At 42.4% G+C, this 27451-nt stretch overlaps 1 protein-coding gene across 1 annotated transcript in view; it reads right to left on the bottom strand.

Annotated features, from left to right (window-relative positions):
• Nucleotides 1-27451, bottom strand: part of pdia5 (protein disulfide isomerase family A, member 5) — a 126091-nt gene that overhangs the window by 41737 nt on the left and 56903 nt on the right. The window contains exon 14 of the mRNA XM_068034842.1: nucleotides 25560-25690. Within this exon, the coding sequence (XP_067890943.1) occupies nucleotides 25560-25690 (131 nt within the window). The remainder of the gene's footprint in view (nucleotides 1-25559; nucleotides 25691-27451) is intronic.

The following is a 27451-nucleotide window of genomic DNA, read 5'->3' on the forward strand; positions in this document are numbered from 1 at the left end:
TGTGCTCTCTGTTCCACAAACAGCAACTCTTCCGTCTCTCTGGTGTCAGCCGTGCCTCAGTGAGCATTACTCTCGCCGCTGAATCATAAGATTGTGGTTAAAATCCTATTCCAGCACAAAAATCTAGGCTGACACTCCAGTGCAGTACTGAGGGAGTGCTGCAATGTCAGAGGCACCGTCTGCTTTCTCAGATGGATGAGAACGATCCCATGGCACTACTTCAAAGAGGAGCAGGGGAGGTGTCCCTGGTGAACTAGCCAATACTTATACTTCAATAAACATCACAAACAGATTTCCTGATCATTATCACCTTGCTATTTGTGGAATCTTGCTGTGTGCAGATTGACTACATTTCCTGCATCACAACAGTGACTACACTCCAAAAGCACTTTGGGACGTACTGAGGTCATGAAGGGTGCTATATAAATGCAAGTCTTCCTCGCTTTCCCAGACTGATCAATGAGGAGAATGGAGGGCAGATCACCCCAGATGCTATTACACAGGAATACGTCTAGGTCATTCAGTCCCTCAAGCCTGTTCCACCAATCAAGTGGATCAGTATCCTGACTCCATCATCTGCCTTGGTGCCATATCCCTCACTAATCTGGTGTAGCAACAATCCATCATTCTCAAATTTAAAATTAGTGATTGAACTAGAATGTACTGCTTTTTCTGGAGTGTTTTCCATGCTTCTATCACCCTTGGTGCGAAGAGGTGTTTCCTAATATCTCTCCTGATTGCCCTGGCTCGGATTTTAAGGTAAAATGCCTCCTTTCAAAATCCTAAAAACCTTAATTAAATCATCCCCTAAACTTCTATATTCCAGAATACGAACCTAGTTTATGTAATCTCTCAATTTTTAACCCTTGGAGCCCTGGTAACCTTCTGGGTGAATCAGTGCTGCACTCCTTCCAAGGCAAATATACCCTAAGGCGCTGTGCTCAGAACTGTATACAGTAAGCCAGATGTGGTATAACCAAGGCTTTGTATAGCTGTAGCAAAGCTTCCTCCCCTTATCAATGGTTTTGTGATTTTATGCTCCCATCTACATTACTTGCTGTGCCACCAATCCATGTATCATTGGAAAACTTGGATATATAGTTCTTAACATTGTGAAATAATCCTCCCTCATTATAAGGCCAAGAGCAGGGATGTTCACTGATGATTCCATTGTGCTCAACTCAGTTCCATTCACAATTCCAATACTGGGGCCCATGTGAGTCTACAGTAGGATGTGGACAACATCAAGGCTTGGGCTGACAGGCAGCAAGTAACATTCGTGCCACCTAAATGTTGAGCAGTGACAATCTCCAAGAGAAAAAGATTAACCACTGCCCTCTGACCTTCAATAGCAACATCATCAACATCCTGAAAGGGGAGAGGAGGTAGGTGGGTGGCTGGGGAGAGAAAGACAGTCACCACTGACCAATTTTAACTGGAACAGCCATACCAACATCATGGCAACAAGAGCAGGGCAAAGGCTGAGTATTCTGTGCTCTGTGATAATCGACTCACCTTCTGACCCCTAATAGCTTGTCCACCATCCACAAGGCTCAAGTCAGGAATGTGTGGAATGCTCAAAATTGGCATGAATGGGTGTAGCTTCAGCAATACTCAAAAAGCTTACCACCATGAAAAAGTAATCTACCCTGCCTCCAGAAGCTATACTCATTCTCTCCACCATTGCTGCAATATGTATTATCACTAGGAGGCATTGCAACAATGCACCAGGCTTCCTTCGGCAGGTCCATCCAGCCCTATGACTTCGACTGTTACAGAGGACAAGAGCTGCAAACCACAGGTATACCACCTCACATATGCCTCAAACACACCATGTGATAGCAAGTTCCACAATCTCACCATTCTGAGTAAGGAAGCTTAGCTTTAATTCATTTATTACTATCTTATTTTTGCAGCTCCTATTCTTGGACTCCCTAAAAAATGGAAACATTTTCTTTATGTCTACCCTATCAAACCCCTTCAAATTTTAAAGACAGGTCACCTCTCAGTCTTCTCTTTGCTTGAGATAGGAGCCACAGTCTTTCTCAATAGTTGTAACTTGATGATATTGGTATCTCAGTGCAAAAAGGATTTACACATTCTCCAGTGCTTTGATGTCTTTTTTTAATATGGAGACCAGAAGAGTGCACTGTACTCCAAGTGTGGCCCAACCGAGGTTTAACATAACTTCTCTGATCTGACATAGAGGGTCACAGGTTCTCGCTCCATCCCTGAAACTTGTGCACATAATCTAGGCTGACACTTCAGTACAGTAATGAGTAATGGATGTCGGTTGAGGAATAACACTGGACAAGAGACTTGCTCTTCTTCAAAACAGCACTACGTTATCTTTTATGTTCACCTGAGAATGTAGATAGGACATTGGTTCAATGTCTCATTACTCAGGCCGCAACTCCAGCAGTGCAGCACTCCCTCAGTACTGGCACTGACGTGTCTGTCTGGATTATGGGCTTTGCAGTAGGACTATTGAAAGTTGAATCCACAACATTAGAGTTATACAGCATAGAAAGAAATTAAGTTCTTGCTTTATGAACAAAGAACAGCTCTGATGGCTTCCTCTACCAGTGGGGCCAGACCTGGCCTCTGCTTAGTGTCCATAAAATGGCATGAGATTCTAAACATTCAAATATGAACCCTGGGTTATCCACTGCATGGCATAGTGTATTAGCACTTCAACATACCACCCAACAGGGAGGAGGAGGAGGGAGAAATTGTGCTTTAGAGTTTGAATGGCAAAATGTAGATTTTAACAAATTATCTGCAACCAAGTATTCTGGATAGCGAATCACATTTGGGAATTTGCCACTTCCTCCTCCGGAAAGGAGGATCTATCAGTCAGACTTTTTGAGGCAACCTTCAAAGTGATTTTTAAAACTATGTTACAAATTGCAATTCTTCAATACAAAGAGAGATGCCAAACTGAAGATGGTGTTATCTAGCAAACAATTCCAATATTACAGTTTCAAAAATTAAATTAATTCAATAAACCACAGAAACACATTAAGCAGTCACTTTAGCAGCAAAACAGACTGCTGCTGAATTCAGGAACACGCGTGGGTACATTGTGCATTAAATTTATGCAGAACATTGATTTTTTTTTAAAAATGCGACGTGTGTTGATATACAGCTACATAAATCCAAATACAAGTCCTGTTACTTATGTACCAAGAATCTGACTGAGAGACTCTAGCTCTGCTATTTTTCATATAAGTGCTGAGGAAATCTAAAAATGGGAATAATGGACAAAGAGAATGTGAGAGAATAGATTAGTAGCTGCATTAAAGGGAACCTAGAAGGCAGCAACAACTTGTATTTATATAGCACCTTTAAAGAAATAAATGCCCGAGGGGCTTCACAGGGCATTATAAAACAAAAAAGATTTGGGAAAATTACCAAAAGCTTGGTCAAAGGTGTAAGTTTTAAAGGAGAGATACAGAGGCAGAGGGATGTAGGAAAGGAATTCCAGCGCTTAGGGCCTAGGTAGCTGAAGTCACAACCGCCAATAGTGGAACAATTAAAATAGTGGAAGTGCAAGACGCCAGAATTGGAGGAGCGCAGATAATCTGAGCATTAGAGGCGGTTAGAGAGATAGGGAATTTGAAAACAAGGATAAAAATTTTAAAATCAAGCCGCTGCTCAACCAGGAGCCGATATAGGTCAGTGAGCACAGGGGTGATGGATGAATGGGACTTGGCACAAGTTAGCTTTCTATATACTAAGTTTCTGGCCAATTAGGAACCAAAAATTAGATCTTGCAGAGGCAGAGAGCATAGCTGAAGTATGAAATGTATATAAAAGCAAAATACTGCAGATGCTGGAAATCTGAAATAAAAACAAGAAATGCTGGAACCACTCAGCAGGTCTGGCAGCATCTGTGGAAAGAGAAGCAGAGTTAACGTTTCGGGTCAGTGACCCTTCTTCGGAACTGGAGACCCTTCCGAAGAAGGGTCACTGACCCGAAACGTTAACTCTGCTTCTCTTTCCACAGATGCTGCCAGACCTGCTGAGTGGTTCCAGCATTTCTTGTATATATTATATATGAAATGTATACTTTGCATCTGTCTTCGCTGAAGATGCCGTCAATATTGCAGTAATGGAGGAAGTAGTAGCAATATTGGATAGAATAAAAAAATGAAGATCTACTTAAAAGGTTGGTAGTACTCAAGGCAGAAAAGGCACCTGATCCAAATGGGGTGCATCCTAGCTCACTGAGGGAAGCAAGGGTAGAATGGTGCAGGCTCTGACCACAATCTTCCTTAAATATGGGGGTGGCGCCAGAGGACTGGAGGATTGAAAATGTTACACACTATTCAAAAAAAGCAGAGTGCGATAAACTCAGCAATTGCAGGCTTGTCATACTAATATTGGTGGTGGGGTAACTTTGAGACAATAATCGGGGAAAGAAATGAATTGGCACCTTGAAAATTATGGGCTAATAAAGGAAAGTCAGCATGGATTTATTAACTGCAAATCATGTTTGACTAACTTGATTGAGTTCTTCGACGAAGTCAAAAGGTGTTTAACAAAACACCACAGACTTGTAAGCAAAATTAAAGCACATGGGATTAATGGGAAAGTGGCAGGATAGATATAAAATTTGCTAAGTCAGAAAGCAAAGGTGAACAGTTGTTTTTCAGACTGGAGGGAAATATAGAGTGATGTTCCCTAGAATCACTTCTAATAATGTGATCTTAGGTATACAAAGCAATTTCAGAGTTTGCAGATGACACAAAACTCAAATATGTAACAAACGAGGAGGATAGTGAGATTTCAGGAGGACAGACACACGGCAGATGAAATTTAGTGCAAAGAAATGTGAAGTTATGCATTCTGATAGGAAGAACAAGAGGCAATATAAATTAAATGGCACAATTTTAAAGAGGGCACAGGAACAGAGAAACCTGGGGGTACATGTTCATAAATCTTTGGAGGAGGCAGGAAAAGTTAAAAAGCATATGGAATCAGTAGAGTTATTAGTAGAGGCATACAGTACAAAAGCAAGAAACCTGGTTAGTCTCAGCTAGAGTAGGGTGCTCAATTTTGGACGCCACACTCTCGGAAGAATGTCAAGGCCTTGGAAAAGGTGAAGAGATTTACTAGAATGTTTCTAGGGATGAAGGACTTCAATTATGTTGAGGACTGGAAAAGCTAGGGTTATTCTCCTTACAGCAGAAAGTGTTAAGCAGAGATTTGATAGATATGTTTAAAATCATGAACGGTTTTGATACAGTATATAAGGAGAATCTGTTTCCAGTAGCGGAAGGGTCAAGCAACCAGAGGACACAGATTTATGATAGACAAAAGAACCAGAGGCAACATGAAGATTTGTTTTTTTTTATAAACACAGTGAGTTGTTGTGATCTGGAATGCACAGCCCGAGAGGGTAATGGAAGCAGATTCAATAGAAATTTTCAAAAGAGAATTGAATAAATACTTTAATGAAAAAAAAACTTCACAGGGCCGTGGAGAAAAAGCAGGGAAGTGGGACTAATTGGATAGCTCTTTCTAAGAGCCAGCACAGGCTCAATGGGCTGAATGGCCTCCTTCTGTGCTGCATGATTCTATAACGCTAAGGATTTTTTTGGGCACGCTCAATGCACTGCAGAACAATCCTTAATTTGTTTGAGTTAGTTTGAGTTCTTGATACAAAGAGTAGAAAAGGTGTGGCTTCAAATCAAGTTCAGAATGATGGGATGCAATTACATCAGGTGCAAGGGTCCTTCTCCTGAACATGGGGTCAAGATACCACTGGTGCACAGCAAAGGTTGCTTCACTCAGGATAAATCCTTCGCAATAATACCTGATAATGCTGGATACTGATTGACGAAATACAAATATTCCTTTCCCCAGTACGGATGTCTTTCACCTTGAGCACATAAGTTTTTGTTTTCTCCCTGCTCTCCCTCAGATGAATACAATTCATATTTCACTGATGTTTAGATGGCCATGCTTTTACTTTAAGAAAAATGCACATCTCCAGCTCTACCCAAAGTAAGGATGTACATAGGAAAACTGCAATATAATGATTCCTTATGGAATCAAAATACATAATTCCAACTGGTGAGGATTTGAGTACAGCACAGAAACAGGCCAATGCGCACATCTGGCCTACGCCTGTGTTTATGTTCCACATGAGCCTCTGCCCACTTTGCTTCATCAGGCTATTGACATATCCTTCTATTCTTTTCTCCCTCATGTATTTATTTAGCTTCCCCTTGAATGCATCAATGCTATTCACCTCAACTACTCATTGTGATAGCAAGTTCTACATTCTAACCACGCTCCGGGTAAAGATTTCTATGGAAGTCTGCCAACACATCTGTCAGGATGGCACGCAATAAACGGCAATGTAAGCATTGGTTAAGCATGTTATTTTTCTTTGGTGGGGACAGGTGTTATGGGGAATTAGAGGGGTTGGAAAACACTGGTGCCTTATTTACTGTTCACCTTCTTGTAGCAGAAAAGTAACCACAACCGTTTAAAAAGTAGGATCCCCTATCGACAGCATGGACTCTCCTTTTATTATTTAAAAGCAGATTATGCAATAGAACTCGGGGAAGTGTAACTAATTGGAGCTTTTTGAAAGACCCAGTGCAGACCCGATGGGCCACATGGCCTTCTTCTGCGTTGTACTATTCTATGATTCGAGGACATGCACACCATCCAACAAGGAGAAATCAACGAGATGGAATGATGTCTCTTAAAGCGTTTAACTTTCTGATATGCCATGACAGCCAGGTGATCTGCCCCCACTCCTTTGCTACACAAGATCCACAGTCACAGAGGACTCCTCTGTTCTTTTTAAACGGAGGCAGCCTGTAGGCGAGACCGTGTATATGCAGTGCAGGACACAAGCTTGTCAAAATTAATAATCCACATTTAAAAGAACCCACTTCCCACTTGTAGGGTGAGGATCTAATTTTCTTGTTCATCCATCGTCTACATACATCAGGCTTATGTTATAGTCGAAGTAACAGAGGTGGGCAACCTGTAAATTCATTACAGGTTCAGCTCAAGAACTGATGCTTTCCAAAGTGACATTGTTTTTGACACAAGTCCAAACAATAAGTGGTTGGCATGAACCCCTTACAGAGAAGGTGTTCGAGAGATTAGCCCATTAGATGTCAGTGGCTCAAGCCAAGTGAAATGAATTTTCGCTTGTCAACATGTCTAACATTCCCTCTGCAACACATCTAGTGATAGCTACTGTCATGCTCGGCCCCCACCTGCCAAGAATGAGACACATTCATTTTGTAATGAACATTGATTTTAAACTGTTGCTGGAGCGAGAAAATGACTTGTTAAACAGATCAGCTGTGCTGGAAAAAGACATTTGCATATTAACAGATGGTGATTGGAAGGACAAAGGACCATTCCCTGACACATTCAATGCACAATAGACCTTGATCACTAGGTATTGTGTGTAAGAGCAGCATTCCAGAGACTGCCAAGGTGATACAATCCAGGACTGGTTAGACCAGCTGGTCACACGACTAACTGACTGCTCCAGGATTTTCTTTTGAACTAGCCCCAGAGAGTTTGAAGTCAAAGATTGTTCGCTCCTGGACTGAGAAGATCTCTCTCTCCTATCTGCTCCCATCTCTTTCTCACAAGCCTCTGAATCCACTGAAGACACATGAACCCCAAGAGAGAAAGGTCTCCGACAGCAAACAAGGTTTAAGAATAATATTGGCCCCAACGTAAAGCAACATCTACCTACAATCAAGGACTCTACAGTGAGCTCGAAGAACTGTAACAAAAGCTCTTCAGATGTTGCCTTAAACTTTTCCACTTTATTTTTCTTCTGCTCTTTTCTGTCTCTCCTTGCATGTGTGTATCGCATAGGCATGCTAGCGCGAGCATGTTGTGTATCCATGTAATTAAACCAAATTAGAATTTAAGTTCAATTTTAATAAATTTCAACTTTTCTTCGTTAAACCCAAGAAAACCTGTTTGTGCTTTTTTTTTTGCCTTATAATTGGAAAGCGGTGAACAAGGATTCACCAAACGGGAGCTAAAAAGTGTTTAAAAATAAAATTCTGTTACGGTAAGACCAGGTGAAGGTTGAGAGGGACCCCTAGACACCTTTCTCACCTGGTCGTAACACTACCCAATGTTATGTCAAATAAATTGAACTATCTGAATTTACACAAATGTTGATCAGTGACATACAATGTCAGGCTATGAATGGGTGGAAACACCTACATTTAACTTCAGAATAGTGAGAAGAAAATAATGAGACTTGAAAATAATGATTTTGGGAACAATTGAACATTTGCTTTGCGTCATAAAGGTACATCAACTGTCTAAGAGTTATTTTAAAAGAACTGAATCACTACATTTTTAAGTCAGAACAACTTGCAGTGGATCATCCTGCTCAGTGAAAGACAGAGGGACAGTAGACAGAACAGTGAGGTATCCAGGTTATAACATCAGACCTTGAAGAACATCGAGCTAAGGGCTGTAAGAACTAGATTGATCTCCATGTTCTGAGAGGTAGGAAAGATGTCTCTGGTTCCTTCTTTCGGAAGATGGCCATGCTTTTAGCATAGCATGGAAAACATACTTTAAAATTTCCAAGACAGGAAGAAACCCAGCCTCTAACACATTGGGCCCTAAAACCATCCTGACTCCTTTTTGTGCACCCCACCCCCTTCCAACCCCAAAGTACTTTCAGCACAGAGACCTCATACATATGTGAAATTAACTGCTGCAGTCTGCTTGGAATGAGGTCCAGGATGGAATGGTGCTTCCTCAAATGATTTGAAACCTACAATTTTCTGGGTGCACCATAATCAGCTCTTTGGTCCCACAAATTGGAACAACTAGCACAAAGGGCAAGGCACTGCCCAATAACTAGATGCTTTCATACAAATTGGTCCTCTGAATTTGGAATGCTTCTGAATTATCCACTTTACTGTCCATGGTTTCATAGCTTTTACAGTGTTGATCTCAGAGTTGAACCCCATCCAGAAATGCACTGCTGGCCTCTGTAAAGGCCTGTCTGCAGATAGAGAATTGAAGCCACAAAGTCAATTTTGGAGCTGACCCCCATTGCCAGTAATCCAGCTTAGTGCAGAGAAAAACGTCCAGCACCAATAATTTCACACTCATAAAAGGTCCACACGAAATGTCAACCGAGGCCAAGAGCTTTATTTAATATACTGCAGCAGCACATCAGTGCAAAAGACAAGGCTGAAGCATGCACACCCATCTTCAGCCAGAAGTGCGATGAGGAAGATTCTTCTTGGCCTCCAGAGGTTCCCACAATCATAGATGCCAGTCCTCAGCCAATTCGAGTCACCCCTATGGCTGTGTGTCCTAACAGCATCCCAGCTGTAGTACTGAAGACTTGCTCCAGAACTAGCCACAGCCTCAGTTCAGCTTACCTGTACAGCTACAACACTAGCATCTACAGACAATGTGGAAAATTGCTCAGGTATGTTCTATCTACAAAAAGCAGGATAAATCCAATCTGACCAATCACTGTCCCGTCAGCCTACTCTCAATCATCAGCAAAGTGATGGAAGGGGTTGTCAACACTGCGATCAAGCAGCACTTATAAAGCAACAACCTGATCACTGATGCTCAGTTTGGGCAGGACCACTCAGTTCCAGATCTCATTACAGGCTTGCATCCAAAATTGGACAAGAGAGCTGAATTCAAGAGGTGAGGTGAGAGTCACTACACTTGACATCAAGGTAGCATTTGACTGAGCGAGGCATCAAGAAGCCCTAGCAAATTTGAAGTCAACTGGAATAATGGGAAAAACTCTCTACTAGTTGGAGTATTATCTAGCAGAAAGGAAGATGATTGTTGTTGGAGGTCAATCCCAGCCCCAGGACATTGCTGCAGGAGTTCCTCAGGTACTGCCCTACATCCCAACCATCTTCAGCTGCTTCATCAATGACCTTCCCTCTAACAGGAGGTCAGAAGTGGGGATGCTTGCTGAGCATTGCACAGTATTCAGTACCATCATGATACTGAAGCGGTCCAAGCCCGCATGCAGCAAAACCTGGACAACATTCAGGCTTGGGCTGCTAAGTGGCAAGTAACATTTGTGCCACACAAGTACCAGGCAATGACCATGAGACCAAGAGAGAATCTAACCACCTCCCCTTAACATTCAAAGGTATTACCCTCCCTCAATCCCCCATCATCATCCTAGGGATTTACCATTTACTAGAAACCTAACTGGACCGACCATATAAATACTGTGGCCACAAGAACAGTTCAAAGGTTGGAAATCCCCTGCTGAGTAACTCACCTCCTGAACTCCCAAAGTCTTTCCACTACCCAGAAGGCACAAATCATGGAATACTACCCACTTGCCTGGATGAGTGCAGCTCCAAAAACACTCAAGAAGCTCAAGAGCATCCAAGAGAAAGCAGCCCACTTGACTGGCATCCCATCCAGCACCTTCAATATTCACTCCCTCCACCGACACACAGTGGCAGCAGCATGTACCATTTGCAAGATGCCCCACACCAACTCACCAAGCCTACCTCAGCAGCACCTTCCAAACCCGTGACCTCTACCACCTAGAAGAACAAGGAAGTTATGTTAAACTTGTATAGAACACTGGTTTGGCCTCAGCTGGAGCATTGTGCCGTTATCGGTGCCATACTTTAGGAAAGATGTGAGGGCATTAGATAGAGCACAGAAAAGATTCACGAGAATGGTTCCTGGGATGAGGAACTTCAGTTACGAGGAAAGATTGCAGAAATTGGGGCTGTTTTCTTTGGAGAAGAAACGGTTGAGAGGAGATTCCATTGGTGGAAGTATCGAGAACAAGGCGGCACAGATTTAAGGTAATTGGCAAATGAAACAATGGTAACATGAGGAAAAACTTTTTCATGTAGTGAGTGGTTAGGATCTGGAATGTACTGCCTGAGATTGTAGTGGAGGCAGGTTCAATTGAGGTATTCAAGAGGGAAAGGAATTATCTGAAAATGAAGAATGTGCAGGGCTACAGGGAGGGGGGGGGGGGGGGGGGGGGGGGGGGTGACACTAGGTAAATTGCTATTTCAGAAGGCCAGTGCAGACACGACGGACCCAATGGCCTCTCTTCTGTGCTATAACAATTCTGTGATGGCAGTAAATACATGGGAACACCACCACCTGCAAGTTTGCCTCCAAGTCACATACCATCCTAACTTGGAAGTATATCAGCACTTCTTCATTGTCACTTGGTCAAAATCCTATAACTCCCGCCTAACACTGTGGGAGTGCCTACACCACATGGACTGCATCGGTTCAAGGCGGCAATTCATCACCACCTTAAGAGCAATTAGGGATGGGCAATAAATGCTGGCTTTGCCAGCGACGCTCATAGCCAAAGAACGAATAAAATTTTTTATATATATATAAAATGCAGCGTTACAATGCCAGCAAATCCATACTTGAAAGAATTTGCATTTATATAACACCTTTCACGATCTCAGGAAGTTCCAAAGCACTTTAAAGCCAATGAAGTGCAGCTGAAGTATAATGTAGGAAATGTGGCAGCTAACTTAAGTACAGCAATGTCCCATAAACAGCAATGTTGCTTGAGGGATAAATGCTGGCCAGGGCACTGGCGAGAACACCCCTGCACTTCTTCAAATAGTGCCACGGGATTGTTTATGTCCACCTGAGGGGGCAGAAGGGGCCTCAGATTAACAGCTCACCTGAGTGATGGCAACCTTGACAGTACAGCACTCCCTCAGTATTGTACTGAAGTGTCAATCTAGATTTTATGTTCCAGTCTCTGGGGGTGGGACTTGAACCCAAAACCTTCTTGTTCAGAGGTGAGTGCGCTACCACTGAGCCACAGCTGGCATGGGAAGAAAATCTCTTTCCTCCATAGCAACACTCTGCACCTTGCCCTCTCCATCATTGCTTTGCATACCACAAAGAATAAGAAAAATATTAACTCCATAAAATATAATGCCATTGATTTGCAGCTCAGGGATTTTTTTTGGGACACTCTTCAATAATGCAGCTCCGAACAATTCTTTTCCATCTTAATCACATCATGCAGATTAAAGTTCTTCTGCAGGAAGGAACTCTCACCTTTAGATTAGTATTTTGCCACTACTACTCAATTCTTTTCCCTTATTACTCAGCTGACAAAGACTGCTGGGTATGACTAGAATACAAGGTCAATTTGCATAAGAATTGAAACTCGGACAGTGGGGAGAACCATGAGGTTCAAATGATAATATTTCGAGAGGTATTTCACTGAAATCTTTGAAGGCTAGATTTTGTTTGGGATGTGGGGAAAGAGAAGGGAGAGCTATAATCAAGATACTAAAAAAAAAATAGATTTAGGGCTAAGTGTATTGTAGCTTTGCTTCTGCCCCATTCATAACAGAAGGATTTGTTGCAATAAATACTCCATCTTGCTATGGAGTTCTCGGAATTAGGAATGGCAAGAGGATTTATATTTTAAATTAGGAAACAGGTGGCTCAGAGAATTCGGCTCTTTTTTTGCAAGGTTATCACAAGGACAAGATTGCCATATTTTACAAAGGCTGCCATTGGCCTTTCAATGTTGATTAACTTTCTCTTCAAAAACTTATGACTTTGTCCAATATTCACAACTGCTTTTCTCACAGATTAGCTCACTTGATGCTGTGCACCTTACGTATATACATGTAAAGTATTTCACAAAAAATATAAATCCAAATCTTTATAGGCACTGTGACACTTGCAGGAAGTGTCTGCTACATGCAACGACTTTCCCCGTTATCCCGTTTAAAACAGCCCTATTTGTCTATTATAAAACTGTGTATCCTCTGATTCACTGTGCTGCAGGAGATGTCAAGAATTGCACAGAAACTTTCTACAACCTGACAGACTACGGTGCCATGCTTTGTAGACTTCACAGTTCAAGGGTTAAATTTGTTTTTTTTTTAGTTTAAACAAAATTAAGGCAAGAGGGACTGAAGAGGTGAGATAGAGCAATGAACAAAAAAAGAAAAATTATGAATTCTAAAAATTGAGAACAGAAAATGCGCAGCAGCCAGTCAGTAACTGAAACCTTTCACCTTCAGATAAGTCCCTTGAACAAAATGCTGACACTTCCATATCCGACTAGCATTTTTTTTATTTTCATTGTGCATGTCGAATGAACACCGATAACTCCATATGCTTTTCAAAAATACATCAGAACTGTGCAGGGAAGAATCATAGCTCGTCAATGTTTGCACAAAATTATAATCTTTTCTGATGTGATTCCTAGGACACATGAAGAAAATGCAACAATGCTGTGGAGAAAAATAGCAATAAGAACATAAGGAGTAGGAGCAGTCTGTCATTCAGCCCTTCGAGTCTGCTCCGCCATTCAACGAGATCATGGCTGATCTTCTACTTCAACACCATTTGCCTGCATTATCTCCGTAACCCTTGATGTTTTTAATACACAGAAATCTATCAACCTCAGTCTTGAACATACTCAACGACAGAGCCTCCACAGGCATCTGGGGTAGAGAATTTCAAAGATTCACCAACCTCTGAATGAAGAAATTCCCTTTCATCTCAGTCCTAAATAGCCTGCCCCTTATTCTGAAAATGTGTCCCGATTCTGGACTCCCCAGCCAGGGGAAACATCCTTCCTGCATCTACCCTGTCGAGCCCTGTAAGAATTTTATATGTTTGAATGAGATCAACTCTCATTCTTCTAAACTCCAGTCTATTTTATCTTTCCTCATAGGACAATCCCTCCATCCCAGGAATTAGTTTGGCGAACCTCCATTGCACTCCCTCTATAGCAAGTATATCTTTCCTTGGATAAGGAAATCAAACCACACACAATACTCCAGGTGCGGTCTCCTTCAGAAGAAGGAATTTTCCTCCACACAAGATCAGATGGCAGGTTGTTCAACCTTGCCCAGCTTAGAGCGAAGACCAAAGTACAGAAAGTCCTCATCAGGAAACTCCTCTTTGCTGACGATGCTGCATTAACATCCCACACGGAAGAGTGTCTGCAGAGTCTCATCGACAGGATTGCGGCTGCCTGCAATGAATTTGGCCTAACCATCAGCCTTAAGAAAACGAACATCATGGGACAGGACGTCAGAAATGCTCCATCCATCAATATCGGCGACCACGCTCTGGAAGTGGTTCAAGTGTTCACCTACCTAGGCTCAACTATCACCAGTAACTTGTCTCTCGATGCAGAAATCAACAAGCGCATGGGAAAGGCTATGTCCAGACTGGCCAAGAGGTTGTGGGAAAATGGCACACTGACACGAAACACAAAAGTCCAAGTGTTTCAAGCCTGTGTCCTCAGTAACTTGCTCTACGGCAGCGAGACCTGGACAACATATGTCAGCCAAGAGCAACGTCTCAACTCATTCCATCTTCGCTGCCTCCGGAGAATCCTTATCATCAGGTGTCAGGACCGTATCTCCAGTCTCTGCCAGTCATGGATGAGCTGGATGAACAGCCAACAAAGTCAGAACTCAGTGATGCCATTGATTCTCTAGCCAGCGGTCTCACCAAAGCTCTATATAATTGCAGTAAGACATCTTTAGTCCTATACTCAAATCCTCTTGTAATGAAGGCCAACATGCCTTCTTAATTGCTTGCTGTACCTGCATATTAGCTTTCAGCATGAAGAGAGATACCAGTACTGAGCAAGCAAGTGATTAACTATAAAATTTAACAGCACCCAAAAGTAGATACTGTAACTATATCTGGGGAGAGACTTCCAATAGCTATGTTCCTGGATTGGCTGTTTGTTGTTGGAAACGTTATGCCTCTTTCACACAAGCCTCTATGGTTACAAATTTACTTGTGTCTAAATACAACTATGGTCACGAGAAGCATAACAGTTTACAACACTTGAGGCAGCTATTTGGCCCATTGCACCTGTGCTAAATTTTTGGTAGAGCAACCCAAAACTAACCTGACTGCTCTCTTGCCAAAAGCTCTGCATTATAAGAACTAGGAGCAGGAGTAGGCAATTCAGCCCTTCAAGCCTGCTCCGCCATTCAATATGATCATGGCTGATATCATCTCAGCCTCAACTCCACTTTCCTGCCCGTTCTCCAAAACCCTTCAACCCATTACTAGTTAAAAATATGTCTATCTCCTCCTTAAATTTACTCAATGTCCCTGCATCTACCGCACTCTGGGGTAGTGAATTCCACAGACTCACGACCCTTTAAGAGAAGTAATTTCTCCTCATCTCCGTTTTAAATCTGCTACCCCTTATCCTAAAACTATGACCTGGATTGCCCCACAAGAGGAAACATCCTCTCGACATCTACTTAGTCAATCCCCTTAATCATCTTATATACCTCAATTAGATCTCCTCTCATTCTTCTAAACTCTAGAGAGTAAAGGCCTAAACAGCTCAATCTCTCTTCATAAGACAAATCCCTCATCTCTGGAATCAATCTAGTGAGCCTCCTCTTAACTGCCTCCAGTGCAACTACATCCCTCCTCAAGTAAGGGGACGAAAACTGTAAGCAATACTCCAGGTGCGGTCTCACGAATGCCTTGTACAGTTGCAGCAACACTTTCCTACCTTCATACTCTATTCCTTTAGCAATAAATTTCAAAATTCCATTTGCCTTCCTTATTACCTGTTGTACCTGCATACTAGTTTTCAGCAAATCATGCACGAGGACATCCAGATCCCTCTGCACTGAAGGGCTCTGAAGTTTCTCTCCATTTAGATAATAATTTGCCTTTCTATTCTTCTGACCAAAGTGGAAAACCTCATACTTACCCACGTTAAACTCCATCTTCCAAATTTTGGCCTAGTCACCTAACTATCCATATCCATTTGTAAATTTCTTACCTCTTTATTGCAACTTACTATCCCACCTATTTTTAGTATCATCTGCAAATTTGGCTATAGTACCTTCTATTCCTGCATCCAAGTCATTAATATAGATTGTAAATAGTTGGGGCCCGAGGACTGAACCCTGTGGCACCCCATTAGTTATATCTTGCCAGCCAGAAAAAGACCCATTTATCCTGACTCTGCTTTCTGTTGGTTAGCCAATCCTCTATCCAAGCTAATAAATTGCCCCTAACCCCATGTGATCTTACCTTGTCTATTAACCTTTTGTGGGGGGCCTTATCAAATGTCTTCTGGAAGTCTAGATATACTGCATCTATAGGATCCCATTATCCACTATGCTTGTTACAGCTTCGAAGAATTCTAACAAATTAGTCAAACACAATTTACCCTTCATAAAACCATGCTGACTCTGATGGATTGTGTTTTGATTTTCTAAATGTCCTGTTATTACTTCCTTAATAATGGATCCTAACAATTTCCCAACGACAGATGTTAAACTAACTGGTCTATAGTTTCCTACTTTCTGTCTCCCTCCCTTTTTGAACAAGGGAATATTAGCTTTTTTCCAATCCCCTGGAATCTTTCTCGTATCCAGGGAATTTTGGAATATTATAACCAATGAATTAGAATTAGAACATTACAGCGCAGTACAGGCCCTTCGGCCCTCGATGTTGCGCCGACCTGTGAAACCATCTGACCTACACTATTCCATTTTCATCCATATGTCTATCCAATGACCACTTAAATGCCCTTAAAGTTGGCGAGTCTACTACTGTTGCAGGCATGGCGTTCCACGCCCCTACTACTCTCTGAGCAAAGAAACTACCTCTGACATCTGTCCTATATCTATCACCCCTCAACTTAAAGCTATGTCCCCTCGTGTTTGCCATCACCATCCGAGGAAAAAGACTCTCACTATCCACCCTATCTAACCCTCTGATTATCTTATATGTCTCTATTAAGTCACCTCTCCTCCTCCTTCTCTCCAACGAAAACAACCTCAAGTCCCTCAGCCTTTCCTCGTAAGACCTTCCCTCCATACCAGGCAACATCCTAGTAAATCTCCTCTGCACCCTTTCCAAAGCTTCCACATCCTTCCTATAATGCGGTGACCAGAACTGCACGCAATACTCCAGGTGCGGTCTCACCAGAGTTTTGTACAGCTGCAGCATGACATCGTGGCTCCGAAACTCGATCCCCCTACTAATAAAAGCTAACACACCATATGCCTTCTTAACAGCCCTATTAACCTTGGTAGCAACCTTCAGGGATTTATGCACCTGGACACCAAGATTTCTCTGTTCATCTACACTACCAAGAATTTTCCCATTAGCCCAGTACTCTGCATTCCTGTTACTCCTTCCAAAGTGAATCACCTCGCACTTTTCCGCATTAAACTCCATTTGCCATCTCTCAGCCCAGCTCTAGAACATAGAACATTATAGCGCAATACAGGCCCTTCAGCCCTCGATGTTGCGCCGACCTGTGAAACCATCTGACCTACACTATTCCATTTTCATCCATATGTCTATCCAATGACCACTTAAATGCCCTTAAAGCTCTGCAGCCTATCTATGTCCCTCTATACCCTACAACATCCTTCGGCACTATCCACAACTCCACCGACCTTAGTGTCATCCGCAAATTTACTAACCCACCCTTCTACACCCTCTTCCAGGTCATTTATAAAGATGACAAACAGCAGTGGCCCCAAAACAGATCCTTGCGGTGCACCACTAGTAACTAAACTCCAGGATGAACATTTGCCATCAACCACCACCCTCTGTCTTCTTTCAGCTAGCCAATTTCTGATCCAAAGCTCTAAATCACCTTCAACCCCATACTTCCGTATTTTCTGCAATAGCCTACCATGGGGAACCTTATCAAACGCCTTACTGAAATCCATATACACCACATCCACTGCTTTACCCTCATCCACCTGTTTGGTCACCTTCTCGAAAAACTCAATAAGGTTTGTGAGGCACGACCTACCCTTCACAAAACCGTGCTGACTATCGCTAATGAACTTATTCTTTTCAAGATGATTATACATCCTGTCTCTTATAACCTTTTCCAACATTTTACCCACAACCGAAGTAAGGCTCACAGGTCTATAATTACCAGGGCTGTCTCTACTCCCCTTCTTGAACAAGGGGACAACATTTGCAATCCTCCAGTCTTCCGGCACTATTCCTGTCGACAATGACGACATAAAGATCAAGGATAAAGGCTCTGCAATCTCCTCCCTAGCTTTCCAGAGAATCCTAGGATAAATTCCATCTGGCCCAGGGGACTTATCTATTTTCACACTTTCCAAAATTGATAACACCTCCTCCTTGTGAACCTCAATCCCATCTAGCCTAGTAGCCTGAATCTCAGTATTCTCCTCAACAACATTTTCTTTCTCTACTGTAAATACTGACGCAAAATATTCATTTAACACTTCCCCTATCTCCTCTGATTCCACACACAACTTCCCACTACTATCCTTGATTGGCCCTAATCTAACTCTAGTCATTCTTTTATTCCTGATATACCTATAGAAAGCCTTAGGGTTTTCCCTGATCCTATCCGCCAATGACTTCTCGTGTCCTCTCCTTGCTCTTCTTAGCTCTCCCTTTCGATCCTTCCTGGCTAGCTTGTAACTCTCAAGCGCCCTAACTGAGCCTACACGTCTCATCCTAACATAAGCCGCCTTCTTCCTCTTGACAAGCGCTTCAACTTCTTTAGTAAACCAATGGATCCACTATCTCCACTGCCACTTCCTTGAAGACCGTAGGATGTAGGCCATCAGGCCCTGGGGATTTGTCTGCCTTCAATCCCAATAGTTTGCTCAGTATTTTTTCCCTAGTGATCCGGCTCTCTCCTCAGAGTCTAATTCTCCTGCTGTTTCAAATACTTATCCGCCCAGCAACATAGGAAGTGGAGGAGGCAATTTAGCCCCTTGAGCCTGTTCCACCATTCAAGCTGATCTGTGACCTAACTCCATAAACCCACTTTGCCCCATATTCCTCAATACCTTTGGTTAACAATTGAGCCAGCATCAACTGCCATTTTGCAAAAGAGAGTTCCAAACTTCTACTACCCTTTGTGTATAGAAGTGTTTGCTAATTTCAATCCTGAAAGGCCTGGCTCTAACTTTTAGGCTAGGCCCCCTAGTCCTAGATTGTCCAACCAGTGGAAATAGTTCTTCAACAGGTGCAATTGTCCCTGCCCCAACTACCTCCTGTGGCAAAGCATTGTGTTGCAACAAATTTCTGCATAAATAAATTCTCCTAATCTCTCTCCTTACTCAAAGTTTTTCAATTGGAGGCCCCTGGTCATTGACTTGCTTTATCAAAATCCAATCACTGGTTCTCTGAACATTCCTGTCTTCTTCCTCCTAAGCTTCAAACACCACGTCTATACATGCTTCCTTATTTGCAGATCTTGTGTGTTGAAATAAAGGATAATTCCTCCCTGAAACTCAAGACTGTGGTCAGTTTTACATACCTCAGTCTAACTTTCCTCCTTTAATCTACAGACATTTATAATCCAGCTTGGAGCCACCCAATCTTTACTTTCCAGTTTACCTCATCTTTCAACCTTCGTTTCTCAATAAGATAATCCGGAGAGACATTTGTGTCTTGAGCGTGCTGCATCCAGAGTTCATTTATGATTCTCTTGTACAATAGACTCTTTCTCATGGTATTCCTCCTTCCTCCCCCACCTCCAACAGCAACATGCATTAATTCCTTAACACAATGAAAATTAGTTTCCAATGTTCCCAGGAAAAAAGGAAGCTATATCAACATCTCCACAACACTCAATCGCCCTTCTCGACAGATATCAATCCAACTTCCTTTTAGGTGATAAGTGACCCCAAAATTTCTCTGGGAGTGTGTCATTAAGTGATAAAAAGTGGTACAAAGCAGTACAACACAAGAACCAAGTCACCAAACAGATGGCCTATTGCATTCCAGGAAACAGATCCAAGAACATCTCATGGCATACTCAAAATATGTTTATGGATCAAGTTTATCCTATTTGTTGCTGGCTGAGGAGCTTTATATTAACAAAAAAAATCTATTTTAGGTTTTCTTCTCTCCTCTGATGCTATGGCAGAAAAAAAATTCAAATTTGCATTTATATAGCAGCATTCCTGACCCAACCCAGAAAATTTGGGTGCTGGCAGACCTGGACAGGTGAAACACAATTCAGGGGCAACTCCACCCACCCGGCAACTTGGGTGGAAACGGTGCCAGGAAAATAAACCTCAAAATTCACATTTCAACTGAGACTTGTACTTGGGACTTCTGCTATCTCCACCAGGTCATATGGAGTAGTGAAAGAAATCTGGCTTGGTTGGGGAAAATGGGGCTTAGAAATCCTTTTCAGTAGTTTGCCGAGCACCTCTACTCCCAAATTGGTTAGCAAGCAAAAGCAGGGGAACCATCTGGACAAGCTTGCATCTAGTAACACTGGATTGCTATGCCCTTCAAGCTAAATAAAATTAACAACAGCATCTATCATGAACTGTAAAGAAATGAAAGAAATATTCCTGAACATTTAAATTTGCTCCAAGTACTCTCCTTGGGCCATTTAAGATTCATTATCACCATATGATACTTCTCATCTTATAGTGGGAATAGATTTGCAGGAAACTACCATAGAATTAGTGCGACACATTCTCTGAGTTTCTACATTATTGATTCAGCTGTGCTCCACTTTTAAAAGAAATTGCACACTATATGTTTAAAACAGGATGCATGCTTTCAACCAAGAATGGATAAGATCAAATACTAATTTTAGTAACTGTACTGCCCCCAAAACAAACAGAATTAAAATCAGCTGATCACAGCCAAGAAATTCTAAGATTTTGACCCACATCCATCAATTCCACTCCCCTTCAACTGTACTAGCTCCACATATATAATACACAGAATTTACAACACAAACAGGCTTTTGGCCCAACAGGTCTGTGGCAGTATTTATGCTCCACTAGAGTCTCCTCCCACCCTACTTCACCTTATCTTCCTTCTTCCCCACCATGTATCTATCCAGCATCCCCTTAAAGGCATACACAAGACGACAAGAACTAGGAGCAGAAGTAGACCATAGGGCCTATCGAGCCTGCCCCATCATTCAATACGATCATGGCTGATCTTGGGCTTCAATTCTACTTTCCTGCCCACTCCCCATATCCCTCGATTCCCTGCGAGACCAAAAATCTATCTAACCCAGCCTTAATGTAGTCAATGCTGGAGCATCCCACAACCCTCTGGAGTAGAGAATTCCAAAGATTCTCAACCCTTTGAATGAAGCAATTTCTCATCTTAGTCCTGAATGATTGGCCCCTTATCCTGAGACTGTGTCCCCATGTTCTAGATTCCCTGATCAGTGGGATCAATCTCTCAGCTTCTACCCTATCAAGCCCTTTCAATCTTGCATGTCTCAATTAGATCGTCTCTCATTCTTCTAAACTCCAGAGAATACAGGCCGAATTTACTCAGCCTCTCATCATAGGACAACCCCCTCATCCCAGGGACCAATTTCGTAAATCTTTGCCGCACTGCCTCCAGTGCAAGCATATCCTTTCTTAAATATGGAGACCAAAACTGCACACAGTATTCCAGGTACAGTCTCACCAAAGCCCTGTACAATTTTAGTAAGACTTCTTTATTCCAGTACTCCAATCCCCTTGCAATAAAGGCCAACATGCCATTTGCCTTCCTAATAGCCTGCTGCACCTGCAAGTTAACTTTGTGCATTCCTTGTACAAGTACCCCCAAGTCTCTCTAGTTCTTACCAGTTTTACACCTTTTAAAAAATATGCTGCTTTTCTAGTTTTATGACCAATGTGAACAATTTCATATAATAAAAGCAAAATACTGCGGATACTGGAAATCTGAAACAAGAAATGCTGGAATTACTCAGCTGGTCTGGCAGCATCTGTGGAGAAAGAAGAAGAGTTAACGTTTCGGGTCAGTGACCCGTTCCGAAGAAGGGTCACTGACCCAAAACGTTAACTCTGCTTCTCTCTCCACAGATGCTGCCACACCTGCTGAGTATTTCCAGCATTTCTTGTTTTTATTTATGAACAATTTTATACTTCCCTACATTATACTCCATTTGCCATCTTGTTGCCCACTCACTTAACCTGTCTAGATCTCTTTGCAGCCTCTGTGTCCTCCCCATAGCATACAAAGCTTGGTGAAAAGGTATCAGCAAACTTAGATACATTACTCTGTCTCTTCATCCAAGTCATTAATATAGTGTAAATAGCTGAGGCCCCAGCACCCCACTATTCACTGCCTGCCAACTTGAAAATGCCCCATTTATGCCCACTCTGCTTCCTGTCCGTTAACCAATTCTCTATCCACTCTAATTTATGTGGCATCTTATCGAATGCCTTTTGAAAATCCAGGTATACAACATCTACTGATTCCCCTTTATCTACCCTACTAGTTACATCCTCAAAAAAATTCCAATAAATTTGTCAAACAGGATCTCCCTTTAGTAAAACCATGCTGCCTTGTTCTAATCATACTATGCTTTTCCAAGTGCAATTTTAAGACTTCTTGAATTATAGTTTCCGGCACCTTCCCAATGACTGATGGTAGGCTAACTGGCCTGTAGTTCCCTGTTTTCTCGCTACATCCTTTCTTGAAAAGCGGTGTAACATTTGCCAACTTCCAATCTGACGGGAACATTCCTGACTAAGGAATTCTGGAAAATCTTAGCCAGCGCATCCATTATGTCTGCAGCTATCTCTTTTGGAACCCTAGGATGTAGGCCATCTGGTCCCAGGAACTGGTCAGATTTTAGTCCCTCAAGTTGCTCCAATACTTTTTGTCGGCTGATAACAATATCCTTAATTTCCTCATTCTTTTTAGCCCCTAGGTTACTGCCTATTTCTGGTATGGAACTCGTGTCTTCTACTGTGAAGACAGACACAAAATATTTGTTCAATGCCTCTGCCACTTCCTCATTCCCCATGATGATTTCGCCTGTCTCTGGCTCTAAGGGAACAACGTCTACTTTAGCTACTGTCTACCTTTCTTATGTACTTATAAAAGCTCTTGCAATCTGTTTTTATATTGCTGGCTAGTTTACTCATATTCTATTTTTTCCTTTTTTATCAACTTTGGTTTCTAAAACACTCCCAATCCTCAGACTTGCTACTATTTTGTGCAACACTGTAACTGTCTTCTTTTAGTCTAATGCTCTCCTCAACTTCCTGAGTGAGCCACAGATGGGTCATTCTAGACGAGTTTTTGTTTTTGAATGGAATGTACCTTTGTCAAACCTTTTGAATTGTTTCTTTAAATATTTACCACTTTAATTTATCGCCATACCTTCCAGTCTATTTGTCCAATTAACCTTAGTTAGTTCTCCCCCTTATACCTTCATAATTGGTTTTGTTTAAATTTAAGATTCTTGTTTGTGATTGAAATGTGTCACTTTCAAACTTAACATGAAATTCAATGGTATTATGATCCAGTGGATCTTTTACTATGACATTGCTTATTAACCCTGCTTCATTACACAATCAAGATCTAAGATAGCTTTATCCCTAGTCGGTTCTACAACGTATTGCTCCAAGAAACTGTCTCAAAAGCATTCTACAAATTCACCTTCTAGACCACTGTTGCCAATTTGATTGTCCCAGTCTATATGCAGATTAAAGTCCCCACAATTAATACATTACCTTTTTTACATGCTCCAATAATTTCCCGTTTAATTTCTGTCCAATAATAAACTGTTAGGGGGCCTGTAAATTACTCTCACCTAGTGTTTTCTGACTCCTGCTATTCCTAATTTCCACTCAAACTGATTCTACTTCATGATCCTCTGAGACCAGATCCTTTCTTATTAACATCCTTATGCCATCCTTTACTATCAGGCTACCCTTCCTCCTTTGCCATTCTGTCTGTCTGAAATATTGTATACCCTGGAATATTAATTTCCCAACCTTGATCTCCTTGTAACCAGGTCTTGGTAATGGCAATTAGATCTAAATCATTTACCTTTGTTGGTGCCACTAGTTCATCTATCTTATTACAGCTGCTTTGTGCATTCAGATAAAGGAACTTTAATTTCATTTTTTTACCTCTATTCCCTGCAATGACCTGATTTGCTGGTGTACAATTTTTGTTAAATACTCCGTCCTTTCCTGTCCCATTCTGTTGGGTGTTACCCACATCACTATCCTGCTCCGATGCCCTGACCCCTCTCTTTGGATTTCTAAATTTCCCTTTACCCAAACCCTCCCTCCCACCGTTAGTTTAAAGCCTTGCCCACAGCCCTAGTTATGTGATTGGCCAGGACACTGGTTCCAGCCCAGTTCAAGTGAAGCCCTTCCCAACAGAATAGCTCCCTCTTCCCTGAGTACTGATGCCAGTGCCCCAAGAATCAAAACTCCTTCCCACACCATTCTTTGAGCCACGCGTTTAGTTCTCTAATCTGCTTAACCTTGTGCCAATTTGCACGTGGCTCAGGTAACAATCCGGAGATGATTACCTTTGATGTTCTGCGTTTTAGTTTGGACCCCAACGCCTCAAATTCTCTAAGCAGATCATTTCTAGTTCTACCTATGTCATTGGTTCCCACATGGATGACAACAACTGGATCTTCCCCCTCCAGGTTTCTCTCCAGCCACGAGGAGATGTCCTTAACCTTGGCAGGCAACACAGCTGTTGAAGCTGCTGATCACGGCTACAGAGAACAGTATCTATCCCCCTGACTATACTGTCTCCTATCACTACCACATTTCTCTTCACTCCCCCCACTGGAATGGCATCTTTCACCATTGTGTCATGGTCAGTCCACTCATCCACCTTGCAGTCCTCCTCTTCACCCACACAGGTAGCAAGGACCTCGCACCTGTTGGACAAGGTCAGAGGTTCCTCCATCACTACATGCTGATTCCCCCTACCCATAGTTGCATCTATGCAACTTCTATTTTGAGTGATGCACCGACAATACAGTGAATCTATACATCAGTCAATATCTTGGTGCCAAGTCTTTGGCGTGGGCATGTTTGGTTCCCTTTCTTCCAAACACCACTTTTTCTTACCCACACGAGAAGGTTAATTAGGATTGGAAATGAACTATGCTCAGCCTGAAGAGGGAAACAGCTTGTGCCCAAGATATCCCTGCCACGAATTTCACCAGTTCGACTGTACTGAGGCTGTACCTACAAGGAGGGAGGACCAGTAATTCTATGGCCCATTTACATACATTCTTCAACCACCAGTTACAAGGCAATATTGTGGGGGGGGGGGGGGGGGGGGGGGGGGGTGATGAATCAATTGCAGGTCCCAACACAGGAACAGGAGTAGGCCTGTCAGCCCCTCGAGCCTGTTCCACCATTAGACCATGGCTGATCTGTATCTTAACTCCATTTACCTACCTTGGTAGCATATCCCTTAATCCCCTAACAAGAATCTATCAATCTCAGCATTTTGGGGGAAAGAGTGTTCACCCTGAATGGGCTCTCCCTGATTTTAAGGTTATGCCTCCTTGTTCCCCACCAGAGGTCTCATAATCTACACATGCAAATCCTTTAATCATCTTAAACACCTTAAGTAGGTCACCCCTTAAATTTCTATGCTCAAGGGAACACAAGCCCAGTTTACGCAACTGGTTAATCCAGCCCATTTTTTCAGATGGGAAAAGGTGCCTGGTGACAGAGACTCAAAAGTCAGAGAAAATAAAATGTTTAACACATCTAAAAGTATACAAAACGCGAACTCACAAGGGGCATAAAACATGACCAAGGCGTGCTTCTTTTTCTTCATGAGCTCTTTAAAATCTTCAGCGCCGAGATGAATGACACTGGTCTGCTGCTCCTCCCAGGACTGTTCTGGCGGTGGAGGGGCTTGAGGACTAGTGTGGGGTGGGGAGAAAGAAAGGAGAGACAGAAAATGAAAGTGCATTCCAGGAGAACTAATTTTAAGATTCTTATCCATGTTTTGAAATCCCACCACAGCTTCGGCCCATCCTATCCAAGTGGTATCCTCCAGCTGTACATCCTACACAGTCCCTTCTCACACTGGGCTACTTTTCAACCCCTAAATCGACATAGGTCACTGTTTACGCTACCCCTGTATGCTGGGATTCCATCTCTAAATCTTTGCTTCTTGGCACCTCCTTCCAAGCTTTCTAAAAAATGCTCACTTTCAAATCTAGCTTTCAGCTACACCCTCTGCTGCCTTCCAGTTTTTCCTGCTATTCTGCCCACTCAGTGCCCCACCATTTTCCCCCACTGTTCAGAACAGCACTCGAGACACTGGAAGAGGTTGGGGAGCTCTGGAAATGTAATCTGGGACTCTTCTAGTCAAATTCAGACCCTTTGCAAAAGCCAAGTTATTTGTGTAAGGAACTGAAGTTACCTGGCTTCGCCAACATGACAAATGCGAGAATTAATGTTCCAATTTGCATTCACCACCCCAGCTGCCAGTCTGTAGAACCATAAAAACATTATGGCACAGAAAGAGGCCATTCAGCCCATCGCGTCTGCGCCGGCTGAAAAAACTAGCCGCCCAATCTAATCCCACCTTCCAGCATCTGGTCCATAGCTTTGCAGGTTACAGCACTTCAGGTGCAGGTACCAGTCAATATTACACATTCTCCGTCCAAGCACTTTTCCAAGATGGGTGGGGTGGGGGGGAAGGAGGGGGTGGTGCTCAGCAATGATTAAATCTTATTTATGCAACATGCTAGCAAACAAAGAATCAGGTCAATAGAATGGATCCCTCCATAAATGCACAATTACCGTGATCACCAATAGAGATTCTGATAATGTTAAGATTAGCTCTCTGAGCAACTGGAATTATTTAAAATCATTAATGGGTAATTGAATAACCAAGACTTACAACATCAGTGACTTTGTACAAGGTCAAAATAGGCCGCATCATTTTTCTTAGGAAACCAAACTAACCCACCTGCATACAGATCAAGCACAAAGAGCAAGCCAAGTGAATGGCAATCAGTTTAATGTGACCATGTCCAGCACGAATAAATCCACATCACTTCACTCTATTACAGCATTAGCTGTAAACAATTTTTTCTGTTTTATCCTCTTTAGGCTGTGCACCATACTCATTGCATTTAACAGTGCAGAAGACGACCAGCCAATCATCTGTGTGCCAGCTCTTTGAAAGCTATTCAGTTAGTCCCAATTCCCTCTGCTTTCTCCTTAGCCCTAATTCTGAGCAGAACCATAGAAAAGTTACGGCACAGAAAGAGGTCATTCAGCTCATCGTGTCTGCGCCAACTGAAAAAAACTTGCCACCCAATCTAATCCCACCTTCCAACACCTGGTCCGTAACCTTGCAGGCACTTTCATTTTCCATCTCTTCCTATAATCACAAATCACTGCCAAACAGCCATAGTACATCTGACATGGAAACTGTGTGGACTGGCCATGTCGTTAGCTGTCTAGGTCCAAGCTGGGAATTCTCTCTCAAAACCTTTCCACCTTTATCTCCTCCTTTAAAGATTCTCTAACTCTTCAATCAAGTGCCTGTCACCTGTCCTAAGACAACAAAAAGTTGCTATATAAATGCAAGTTGAACATAGTTAAGTATTCCAAGGCACTTAACAGGTGGGTTATCGAACAAATTTGACAGAACCACATGAGGAGAT

Source organism: Heterodontus francisci, chromosome 7 (genome assembly GCF_036365525.1).
Source record: "Heterodontus francisci isolate sHetFra1 chromosome 7, sHetFra1.hap1, whole genome shotgun sequence".
Lineage (NCBI taxonomy): Eukaryota > Metazoa > Chordata > Chondrichthyes > Heterodontiformes > Heterodontidae > Heterodontus > Heterodontus francisci.